At 33.9% G+C, this 13,111-nt stretch overlaps 1 protein-coding gene across 2 annotated transcripts; it reads left to right on the forward strand.

Moving 5' to 3' along the window:
• The first annotated feature begins 6 nt into the window (after positions 1 to 6).
• LOC118752205 (checkpoint protein HUS1-like) lies at positions 7 to 9,779 on the forward strand. 2 transcript variants are annotated; one of them, XR_004994648.1, is made up of 2 exons: positions 7 to 131; positions 209 to 448. XR_004994648.1 is itself a non-coding variant. In XM_036487061.1 (2 exons), the coding sequence occupies exon 2, from the start codon at positions 8,331 to 8,333 to the stop codon at positions 9,183 to 9,185; it is 855 nt and encodes a 284-aa protein (XP_036342954.1). In that variant the 5' UTR covers positions 7 to 131; positions 8,266 to 8,330; the 3' UTR covers positions 9,186 to 9,779. The 2 variants fall into 2 exon arrangements, 1 of the variants encoding a protein (XP_036342954.1); XM_036487061.1 differs by lacking the exon at positions 209 to 448 and adding an exon at positions 8,266 to 9,779.
• Positions 9,780 to 13,111: the final 3,332 nt, after the last annotated feature.

Below are 13,111 nucleotides of genomic sequence, written 5' to 3' on the forward strand. Positions count from 1 at the left end.
CAACGCTGAATCGGCAGTGATTGTCGGAATCAATTTTTGGTGTTGTCCATTGGACGTGCGATTTTCAGCAAAAAATTAAAACAAAAATTGTATAAGAATACTTAAAAGTACTTCATAAGCAGAGAAAAAAGGTGAGTTATTGTGAAAAATATAAAATGTAAACGTTTTAATGGTGTTGAGGTGAATTTTCAAACCTGCTGAAAAATAGATTATTTCATCATTGATACCTAGGTGCGACATGGACGAAGAGTGTAGCAACAACGACGACTGCAGCACGGTTGGCTAGCTAGGTAGACAGTCATTCGTATTAAAACAAAATGTCTACAAAGCAAAGAAACTATTCACCAAAAATATATACATATAAATTATAAGTAATGATTCAGCAATTGCGAAATTGAAATTAAAGTTTTTTAAGGTCTTTTTTACAATTTGGTGAAATTCCAGATCATTCGAGGTCGTTTCAATTTGGTATCGATTTTTCGCCCCTTCACTCGTTTAAAAATTGGGTGCTAATGTGAATTGGGATCGCTTCTAATTTACCCCCTTTGGGAAGATTATATATAACTCAGAAGCTCTTTATTATTGTCTTATATACTGCGTAGTACCTTGGAAAAGGTTTCTAACTGTTGATATAATATGTATGTATATATCATCCTAAAATGCTGCATATTCACTCCTACTCCTGCACACTCTTGAAGAGTTCTGTTGCATATGGCTACACAGCCCCCATTTTGCTGCATGGTATGCGTTCATGGCGATCTGCAACGCAAACCTCCAGCGTAAATGGCGTGTCTTGGCTCCATGTGTGTCAAGTCCATGTGCCTGTTGTATTTATTGTTCAGCCAGCTCGTGTCTGTTCGCATTTGACTTTTGTTTCATGTATTTTCGTTTGCGTTCGTTTGGGTTTTTGGACAGAGCACAGTATTTTCTCAATAAAAACCGATAGGAACAAAAAAGCTAGCCAAACCATTTAGCAAGTTTATGACGTGATTGCGATTATATTTTATTAAGTACGTATGCAGGTACATTCTTTACATATTTTTGTGGCTTGCTAGCTAGCATTATTTGGAAATTGGCTCCCTTGTTAGGCAAGTCACTCTCATTTCGTAATGCAGGTAAATTAACAAATACATACTTTAATTTTCACTTTGGGTTTTACATTTGTTGTCGTTTAATAATTATCTACATACAGTATCGGTCATATTTATAGCACGCCATTTCAAAGTTCTATTGTGTGCCAATTATGCTTATTTATTTATTTTTAAGAATTTTCTAAATGAAATACAGTTTTTTCTCTAACAAACCCCATATAAACCCAAGTTTAAATATTTGAAGAAAACTTAAAAAATGGCAACAAATTTTCACCCAATTTTCAAACTTTTCTCGGAAGTGTTAGAATTTTTTTGAGTACACAGTTTTTTAGCCACTGCAATTTTAGTCTGATAATGTGCAAATTTCAAGTTGCTCCGAATTACCGTTAATTTTTTAGAACTTTTTTTGTCGCATTGGCTTCCATATAATGAATAAACTCAATTTATTTGTATATGTATGAAAACCGCAACACCTTTGGCGAAAAAAATTCTAAAAAATCAACGGTAACTTTCAGTCACTTGGAACTTGCACATTATCAGACTAAAATTGATTGGGCTATAAAACTGTGTATTCAGAAAAATTCAAACACTTCCGAGAAAAAAGTTCGAAATTTAGGTCAAAACTCGTTGCCCTTTTTTGAAGTTTTCTACAAATTTTTAAACTTGGGTTTAAATGGGGTTTGTACGGGAAAGAACTGTATTTTAATCGAAAATTCCCAAAAATAAATAAATAAACATAAGTTTTTTATTTATTTATTTATTTATTTGTTACAGTCTTGCGACTTAAAAGTACAGATAGGTATTTTTAATATATAACAAAGTATGCGTATATGTAAGTTTAAATTTTCAATTACAAAGCTGTTTATGTTTCTAAAACTATCAAATAACCTATATAAATGTATATTGTCTAACTAGTTTGGTAGCTGGCGAGGCCTAGTCTCCAGTCTACCTTTAAATATGTACTATGTGCAGCAGGCGGAAAGACCTTGTTTCCGCTCCGCGTTGCTCACGAGTTGGTAGTCACGGTCGGAAAGGCCGAGTCTCCGATCCATGTTCCCGTCGTCATTAATATGCAAACCCTGACGCTGGATTCCGTGATGTGAGGCGGGCGGAAAGGCCTAGTTTCCGCTCCGCGTTATGGTCGGGCTGTTGGGCATAGTCGGAAGCTTTCGTATGCTAGATCATTTGCTGCTTGGTCGGATGGAAAGGCCTGGTTTCCATTCCGTTCCGTGCTCTCCTACCTAATAGCCAGAGTTTTACAGTGATCAAATAGTTGTCTTTTAAAAGCAACAAAGTGATCACAGTCTTTAACATGTGGCGGTAACTCATTAAAACACTTTAAACCTTTATAAAATATATTTTTTTTGTCTACCTCTGTTCTATAAAGTGGGAGTCTAAAGCAATTGTTTTCCCTGAGTATATATGAATGAGTTTCATTTATATACCGAAGATTGTCGCTCAGATAGTCTGGAAGTTTACCGTTCTTTATGTTGTATACGAATTTCATAGCATGATAGAAAACCTGTTGCTTAACACTCAACCAATTCATATCTGTGATCATCTCCTGTGTAGGTGTATCGTAACGCTTATTTAATATGAACCTCATAGCTCTATTTTGCATTTTTTGCAATTTCTCGATATTTGCGTCGCTTGCTAAGAAGAAGATTGTTGGGCAGTATATAAAATGTGGTTCTACTATAGATCTATAGACCAGGGTTTTATACCTTCTTCTCAGATACTTACAAGATCTTTTCATAAGACCAATTTTTTTCGCAATTTTGTTCACTGTATGCTCAACATGCTCATCAAATTTAAGTCTATTATCTATATATATACCCAGGTACTTAATGAGTTTAACTTCCTCAATTTCTTCCTCTTTGATTTTTAAATTGTAACTGGTGGTTCCAAGATTAACTGCTCTAGTGAGGATCATAAACTGTGTCTTTTTTACATTCAACTTAAGTTTATTTAAACACAACCATTTGTACAAAGAATCCAAGTCTTCTTGCATTTTAGTCATCGCAGTCTGTAAGCTTCTGTCACTGATCGTTAACAGTGTATCATCAGCGAACAGTTTTAACTTACAGTGCTTGAGTGCCATATTTATGTCGTTAATGTAAATATTAAAAAGTACTGGGGCCAATACCGATCCCTGCGGCAACCCAATATTGACTGCCACTTTATTTGACACACTTGACTCGATTACAGTTTGTTGCATACGATCTGAGAGAAAGCTTCGAAACCAGTTAAGCTCCGTGTTTTCAATACCAATGCATTCGAGCTTTTTCAACATTCTTGCCCTGTCAATGGTCTCGAAAGCTCTTTTGAGATCAATAAAAACCGCAACGATATTCATCTTCGAGTTAAGGTCTTCCTTCCACTGGGATATAACAAAATTTAGCGCAGTCTCGCAAGAGTGTTTAGCTCTAAAACCTGATTGCTCCTTAATGAGTATGTTATTACTTTCAATGTGGCGCGCCAACTGATTTTTTACCACATTTTCCAAGATTTTTTCCATGCTAGGCAGTGTATTAATTGGTCTAATTTCCTCGGCTTTTACAGTTTTTTTCACTTTTTTTACCGGAACTATGGTCGAGATTTTCCATTCTTTTGGTACTGTTCCTGATTCAAGACTCTTATTTATTAATAAGGCATAAAAGTGTCCCATGTATTCAACTGAATCCTTTATAACACCGTTGCACACGATATCACTTTGAAATGGCGTGCTATAGATATGACCGATACTGTAAGTACATTTCGTCGATGTTTTTGCAAAACCGCCCATCCCGCCAAAATCGCCGTTGTGGCAAAAATGAGATTTGGTAACCCGAACTCCAGGCATCGAGATTTATGCATAAAAATCGATAAATCGTTATTAAAACAACAGATTTATAAAATAGTAGCTAGAGAAAATACCGCTTATTAAGGCAATGCCTTCAAAGAATAAGTTGTTTTTTCGCTCCTATAAAATTTGAGTGCCGTAAGATAGGTGGTTTTGCAATTGGGAGATTTGCGGTTTTGCAAAAACATCGACGATGTGTATGTATATTTAGAAGGCATGGGAAGTTTAAATTTTCTCAAATACATACACTACCGGAACAAAGTACTGGCACAGCAAATTTTCACAATATATGCAACAACTTTCATTCTAATATTTTTCCGCTAATTTCGTATAAAAATATAGTTCATTCTACAACAAAAAACAAAAATATAATTCCTAAACTTTGTGCAAAACTCGCGAGACTTCAGCAAATTTCATGAAAATTTTCAACTTTTTAATCAGATTTTTAGAATTTTTTTGAGTATGCAGATTTGTCGCCCAATCATTTTTATTATAATAAAGTGAACGTTTTAAGTAGCTAGGAATTACCGTTGATTTTTTTTCACGCAGTCCTCCATACAAAATTTCTTTTTCCAAAATACTTTATATGAAAAAAATGCAAAACATCTTCAACAAAAAAAATTCTCAAAAATCAACGCGATTTTTGACTAACTCCGAACTTGCATTTTTTTTACTAGAATTTAATGGGCAAAACTGCATACTCAAAAAAAGTCTAAAAATTCTGATTAAAAAGTTGAAAATTTTGATGAAAATTTGCTGAATTTTCGCGAGTCTTGCACAAAGTTTAGGAACTTTATTTTTATGTCTTTTGTTGTTGAATGAACCATATTTTTATACAAAATTGGCGGAAAAATATTAGAATAAAAATTGGTGCATATACTGTGAAAAATTTCCTGTGCCAATACTTTGTTCCGGCAGTGTAGGTTATAAAAGTTTATATAGCGAATAATGACATAAAGCTTTAAGCTGGTACATAAATATGTATATATGTAATTAAATATGCACATAAAAAAGTATTTACATTAGACTGCATCACAAGAAAAAGTTGCGGTTTTTCCGATTTGAAAATACCTCCAGAAATGGAGTTTTTTTATGAGTAAAAATAGTTTCTTAAAGAACTTTTTGAAAAAAATCCCCTCAGATGATCAAACAGTTTAAGCCTAAAAAAATCCACATAAAAATAATTAAAATTTTTTTCAGCGGAATCGTAATAATGAGATTTTTGATGCTGTTTTTTGACTAATTTCAAAGATTGGTTTAAGAAAAACTTGAAAAGCTGGGTCATCTGAGGCGATTTTTTTCAAAATTTCTTTAATAAACAATTTTTGAAACCACAAAAACTCAATTTTTGGAGGTATTTTCAAATCGGACCAGATCACGTAAATCTTAATATATTTCGGAAATATTTTGATGCAAGTCTTAAAATTAATTCTTAACGAAACACAGTATCGATTTGTTTGTATGGGGAGTGATTCAGTGTTATATACATGCAACATATCGCTCATTTACTTATATAGTGTCATAATCCAAAAAATACAAATATTGAGCCAAGTATGCAGAAATTACCGTAAAATTTAGTTCTTTTCAGTGTCCTACCCGTCACATTTATTCAACTGATAGTTACCCAGTAGATAATTTCCTTCTACTCTACATTCCTATCTCCTTTCTTTATTGTATGGAGCGGCTCCAATTGAAGGGCTTCTTCTTTCAGTATCCATGGAAGGCCTTCCAAAAGGGATTTTATAGGACATACTTCAGAAGGCCTTTTGGAGGAGTTCTTTTAAAATTGCTTCTTTAATTTATAAAAATCATATATCCTTGAAGTATTTTCTTAAGGTCTATATCAGAAATGAGTTACTGCAAATAAAATGTTTAATGGAATTCATTTGTAATGCTAAATAATATAAATTTATGCATTCGCGTAAATTGTAAATGAATAAGCCCTTCTAGAAGGCATGGAAGGAAGTACTTTTCTCAGCCCTTCTTGGGTAGGCCTCTTAGAATGGATTCACTTAGCCCTACCTAAATTATCTTCTTGGGTACATAAAAATAAAGCGTTCGGTATTTTTGTTAAAACAAATTTATACATTAGTTATCGTTCTATGTTAAAAAATATCTTTCGCTGTTGTATAAGTTCTGACCCTGTCGATACAGAGTATACTAGTGAACCCGCATGGCGTTAAGACGCCAAAATTGAATTTAGCTTTTAAAACAGGGGGGAAACCCTAATCAAAAACCTTAATAAATATTCCATCAAAACACACTGTACCGCTAAAAAAATTTCGTTCTGCTGAGATATGATATTGACTTTATGTCAAAATTTCCAGCGGGAAAAAGCTGTCACTATCAAAATAACACATGATTCAAAAAGGGCACTATATAGACCACACTTAATATATCGTTAGTATAGTATGGGAAGAGTGTAACTCACATTGTAGCTGAAATACAAAAAACTGTAACTAACTAAAAACCCAAAATTAACTTTTTGATTGATTATGATGCATTTCATGAAATTATACGACCCCTTATCGTTTTGTGCAATAAACACTTAAGTTAGTTGTGGGTTTTTTGCATTTCAGCGACGATGTAAGAGACGCCCTCTTCTTACTATACTAACGATATGTAGATAGTAAAGATAGTAAAGAGAGTACTTTTCGAATAAGTGGTAACCCTAATAAAAATATATTTATAAAACAAATTTTTCTTAAAACTCTCATATTAAGGGTCTGTTACTCAATGTCTGGTTAACACTAATCTCCGGTTAAACATTGTTATCGACGTATCCAACTCCATTTATATAACAGGAAGTCGGTAACGTCGATAACTATGTTTAGCCGGAGATTAGTGTTAACCAGACATTGAGTAACCGGCCCTTATACATTTAATTTAACTTGTGTATAAGTTAAATAACTTGGACTTTTCAAACAGGTGGCAACCCTCTTTAAAAGTATTTTCAAATTAATATCTTTTTAAACCTCTTCTGTCCTAAACCGTTGTGACACAAAATTCCATTAAATTAATGACTCAAATTGAATTCGATATTTTAAACACGTGGCTAAATACAGTTCAGAGTAAGTCTTTATCGAACCCATTGTGATTTATTCATATCTTCTATTAATTTAATTAGCTTATTAAATAATTTGAATTTAATATTTTTCACAGCTGGCTACCCTCCTCAGAACCTCAGAAAAATTCTAATGTTTAAACTATATCAAGATTTCTTAGCACTATTTCGTTATATTTCATACAACTTCAAATGCCTAATTCCCTTAATTCATACTGAATTTGATTTTTTAAACAGGTGGCAGCACTTGTACGCGAAGTTATGAAATAATGCCTTTTTAAACCTATTTCGATTTATACCCATAAAGTAATAATTGTTTTAACTTATTAAATCATTTGAATTACATTTTTTAACAGGTGGCAACCCCTTTTAGAAAAAATAAAACCTTGTCGCACATCAACAGGTCAATCCCTTCAATATGACACCTCACTTTTGAAAATCGAACGAACGGTGTGGATCTTATGGCATTGATTATTAAATTATTTGAATGCAATTTTTTTATCAGCTGGCAACTCTTTTCAAAAAAGGAAAACCTTACTGCACATCTACAGACTAAGCACTTTAATTTGACATCTCATTTTTGAAAATCGGGCGAAAGGTACAGATCTTTTATGCTGCACAAAAAATCTCTTCGCGTATTATACATATAGATATATAGATTAGAGAAAATCTCGTCAAAATCCGTTAAGTAGTTTTCAAGATTACCGCGTACAAAAAATCTCGACATTCCTTTATACTATGTATAGATAGATGATTACGTGTACTACATATCCATTTATGAATACCAAACTCAAGTTCCTAATAATTAATTAACTTAATATTAAGTAAATGGCGGCCCTGGTGGTGTAGTGGTTAGCAGTGCGCATTGCCATTCCGTAGATCCTGAGTTCGAGCCCAGCTTCCGACCAACATCAAAAAATATGTTAATTATTGTTGTTTTTCCACACCATTTTTCAATAAAAATGGCCTTAGGCTTAATAAAATTGTTGAATCAACAAAAATTAAAATCAAAACAAAAAAGTTCGTTCTAATAGCTGTCGCCCACAGCAGGCAACAACAAACCTCCGAGTGTATTCATTAATGAAAAACAGATTCTCATAAAAATACTAACCTGTAGGTCGGAGGAGAAGCTCCGAAGAATTGTAGGATGAAAAAATGTAGAATAGTACAGAAAGCGAGGCATCAAAACAACTTTGAATTCTGTTTTTCTTTTTTCCATTCTTATGAACAACAAAATTACCCACTTACGGCCGCCATCGTGAACCAAGGCTACGGAAAGCACCATAATACATACAAACATTAATAAAACTGAGAAAGTAAATAAACAAACACCATGAAGTTTCGTGCTATGATGCAGGATCCTGAGTACATGCGAGAATTTCTATACATCATACAAACGCTATCGAAATTGGCGAAAACATGCGTAATGAAGATTTCAATGGACAAAGTTTATTTTGTGGCAAACGAGGAATCTTGCAGCACAGCACCATTGGTTTGGGTAGAAATCGATCCAAAATTATATTTCTCTGAGTACACAATGCAAGGTGTGGACGATGAACTGGACCCACATATTGTGCTAAATGTACCAACTCTAAATTTAGGCACCGCACTCTCTTTGCTGCGAAATAATCCATGTTATTGTAAACTGAAGTTGACTAATCTACAATTCCCTTGCTTGACGGTCGACGTGGATGCGACCACTAAGAGCTCGGATAAGTCGCGCCGCGCCATGCATCATGTACCTGTGGATGTAATACCACGTTGCGATTGGCCAAATTATGCAGTGCCTCGAAAACCGACCTGCAAATTGGTGTTAAATGTGCCCTCCAATCGGTTAATACGAGGTCTAATTGACAAAATAAAGAATCTATCACCGACTATAATTTTTTATGCAACTACCAGTGGAGAAATGAATTTGGTTGCCGAAACGGATATGGCAACCATTACAACGCGCTACCAAAATTTAGAGTTACGTGCGATGAATGCTAGCGAAAGTGACAAAGAGAAGGATCAAATTGAGGCATCATGTTCCGTGGACTGTAAGAAGACTGCACTATTTTTCTCGGCACTACAAGTACCCTCAACGGAGTTGTCGTGTGGCATAGCTGATGATCGCCTCATACACTTGGAAGTGAACATACGAGAAGGCATTGCCATCCACTCCATTTTGCCAGCAGTTTGCGTATGAACATTGTTTGTTGAGCTGTTAAATAAAAAAGTTAACGAATATTTAGATTTAAGGATCTTTCTTGACGCAATTTTGGTATAATAGCTGCATTTTTTTTGTAAACGACCGACAAAATAACGCTCAACTCGGGGAAAATTTCCTTTTAGCTACTTAGCAACCCTGTTAGACACAAAAAACAAAAGAAATGAGTAATAATGCGAGGTATGTGCGTAATATATATATTTATTTAAAATATAAATCATGTATATGCGAAAACAATAATTTCCCTCCACTATCCCATTAACAATTCACAATAGAGCAGTTTTTTCACTTACCAGCACTACCCTTGAGCTCGCGTATTTTTTGACTGACCTTGCTAAACTCGGATAAATAGCCGAGTTTGTGTTGTTGCTTTGCATGTATTTCGTCATTTAAGCGAGTGTAGTTTTTGTAGCTCGGTTGCAAAAGAATGCACCTAATGTTAAACTTATCAGTGCATATAAAAGCCAATTGATTTTTCCAAGCAAATTACATAAATAAGCGAAAATGTTTGAATAACTAAACTATATAAAATACATACATACATATGCATTTAATAAATGGAATGCGAGCGAATATCGATGAGAATCATTTAACTGTAACTAAATATTTTGTTGAATGGAACTTTTAGAATTATGCAAAAAAGTGATTTCTAGAACAAACAACACACGAAACTAAAATTGACCTAGAAGTAGTGGTATTATCTTTCTAAAATATGTTTGTATTGATTAACCTATAGGAAGCAATTTTGTTGAACAACTAGGATGTCTAATCCGCGATTAAACTGTCACCAAAAATTTCGCCGCTGTTTGTGATTTTCGCATAATGTCCCATGAACCGATTGATCTGCAAGTAGTTTTCGACTACCCCAACAAAAATTGTTAATAAGTCAACATAATTTTTTGTTTTTTTTTGGACATACATACGCATGTAAGGGCGAATCCAGCGAAAAGTCTACCGGGTAAAAAAAACATTAATAAAGTCCTATATCTAACTTACTTACTTACTGGCCGATTAGACTGCTTTGATCCAGGTATTTTGAAAACCCGTATTTATGCTCTGATTTATTTCCCACTGGGCATGTTTAGTTGATAATAATAATAACAAGTAAGAAAGTCTTAAGTTCGGGCGGAGCCGAACATTAAATACCCGGCGCAATTATTAAATATATGTTTTCCTCCTTTCCGAAAGCTACCGCTACACGATAAGCCGGGGTGTATAAATTTTAAGTAAATTAGCGTCCTTAAATTTCGAAATATTGCAGTTTCAAGCATTTCTGAAATATACCGTTATATGAAAAGCGGTCGTAATTTTAGTCCGATTTCAATAATTTTCACCGCTTTGCTTTTATGTGGCAAGCACAAAATCATACCGAGTTTGGTTCAAATTGCTAGAACGGTTAGCGAGATACTATATGTGATAATAAGTGGGCGGTGCCACGCCCATTTTCCAAAATTGTATCATAAGCGTATTTCTTGGTAAAAAATTGTTGCCACCATCTATTTTGAATAAATTAGCTTTAATATTTACTGATTTATCGAGGATTTCGTATTTTTCTAAATTACCGTTATATGGGATGTGGGCGTGGTTATTGTCCGATTTTAAAAATTTTCGGCCATGTGGTATGTTGTAGCAGGACCAACAACTGTGCCAAGTTTGGAAGAAATTGGTGCAGCGGTTACCAAGATATACACATGTAACCATAAGTAGGCGTGGCTACGCCCATTTGCCAAAATTTTTTAATATTCTTATTTTTCGTCTAAAACTCATTGTAAATATCAATTTTGAGTGAATTATCTTCAGTAGTTACTAAAATATCGCACTTTTCGTATTTCTGAAAATTACCGTTATATGGGAGGTAGGCGTGGTTTTTGTCCGATTTCGCACATTTTCGATACCATCCGTCCTATGCCCAAAAGAAGTCCACGTACCAAGTTTCGTTAAGATATCTCAATTTTTACTCGAGTTATCGTGTGCACAGACGGACGGACGGACGGACAGACAGTCACCGCTTAATCGATTTCTCTTTTCATTCTGATCATTTATGTATACATTTGTCTATATCTATCTCGATTCGTTTTGCCTGTTACAAACAACCGTTATGTGAACAAAGTTATAATACCCACATAAAATGCATGTTTTCTTCCCTTTAAAAATTCTTTCAAGAACAATATTAACAAATTTTTTCAATGGAAATTTAGTAACGTAACTCCAGGTAATGTCACGTCAGAAAAGCAGAAAATATTTAAAAACTTGGAAATAAACTACTATACAAATAGTCTTGCCCAATTTTTGGAGGGTTTTTGCAATTTTGTAATCGAAGTCAATATCCGCTTCTGGTTTTTGTAACGTGACGCCAGCGCGTATGTTTACTAATATTTTTAAATCCTTACTTCCAACAGTTGCATTTTTTTTTTTTTACTGAATAAGGGGCTATTTAATTGCTATGCAAATCTAGTAAAAACCTTTTTAAAATGTTTACTTTTTAATTTTGTTTAACATTTTGTCATACGAGTGCCACGTAACGCCAGTTTGGAAATACCCATATATCGGTATTGCTATTCAGTTGTATAGTGCCATCCGTCGGGTTGCAGTAAAATTTCTTCGTGGTTATACGAAAAAGTTTGTTCTTAGATACCAGCGCCGGCCGGCATTGTATTCAATTGTGGATATAATTTAGAAAAACTTAAAGAAAAGTCACATGCAATTCACCGAGGTATAGATACAAATTTTTTTAATACTGAGTCAAAATTAACATCCAGATTGTGATGAATATTGAGAAAAGCTGGCCCATTGTGTGCTCGTTCTCTTTCCATGCCTGTACATTAACCTACGCCTTAGTTGTATGGAAACATTTTTTTATTAACATACAAAGCAATACTCCACTTAAAAATGTTCCTTTGGTCATAAAAACTTGCCCTGCGAAAAATTTTTTAAATCGGACAAAGAAAAGACGTGTCCTTAAGTTCAGAATTTTCATGCAATTTTTCACAAAGCGGTCAAAATGGCCTATAAATCAGTGGGAAACTTAATGGCGCGTTTTCATAGTCCAGCCACTAAGTCGAAACTAATAAAGTTGCAACTTAAATTTAAGTACTAACTTAAAATTCACTTCTATTCATAGTCGCATTTTAGACTTCTACTAAGTAGTTTTAACTTAGTTTTACGATATTGCAAAACGAGTGTGAAAATGTATCGATAATTCGTTACGATATTTTGGAAAAATTACATTTTTATTAAATAATGTCAAGTTTGATCATCCGTTTATGTAATTTTTACTTTCATTGCATGTTTGTGCAAAAGAATAAGGTATCATTTTCTTGTTAATTGTGTGAAATAGCCAGAACAACCGCAGTGATGTGAAGTCGATGTTTATCGAAAGCATGCTGTGAAACATACAAACACATATCTAAATTTTATGCCATAAATTGCTTTAAAAGAACAAGTTTGAAATTGACTTATTATTTGAGCATTTATATATGTAAATCATTCCAATTATAAAATTGTGATGTAGCCTTATTCGAATTGTAATACGCATTTAATTTCATCTTCCGATTCAAATGGATCGCTGTTTGTAAATTTCAATTGGAGATCATTCAGTATTATCAAAATCACGCTCAGCCAACTTAATTTTTACATATTTCGTCTTTTTTCCTTAATTTATTACTTCTTCCTAGTTACGACTTAATTGCAGCTGCAGCCGAAACTAAACATTCAGTTAGTACTTAGCCAGAAAAGTCGAAACTAAGGCGACTATGAATAGCTTTAGTTGAAATTTAGGATAGTTTCGACTTAGTTGTGAACTAAATATGACTATGAATATGCGCCAATATATTTTAATGGCACTTGATGTAGTTTTGCCCTCCAATGTCAAATATGGCTAACCTATTTTTAAACCTCCCCAACTT

Source organism: Rhagoletis pomonella, unplaced genomic scaffold (genome assembly GCF_013731165.1).
Source record: "Rhagoletis pomonella isolate Grant_MI unplaced genomic scaffold, Rhpom_1.0 Rhpom_scaffold_01312, whole genome shotgun sequence".
In the NCBI taxonomy this organism is placed as follows: Eukaryota; Metazoa; Arthropoda; class Insecta; order Diptera; family Tephritidae; genus Rhagoletis; species Rhagoletis pomonella.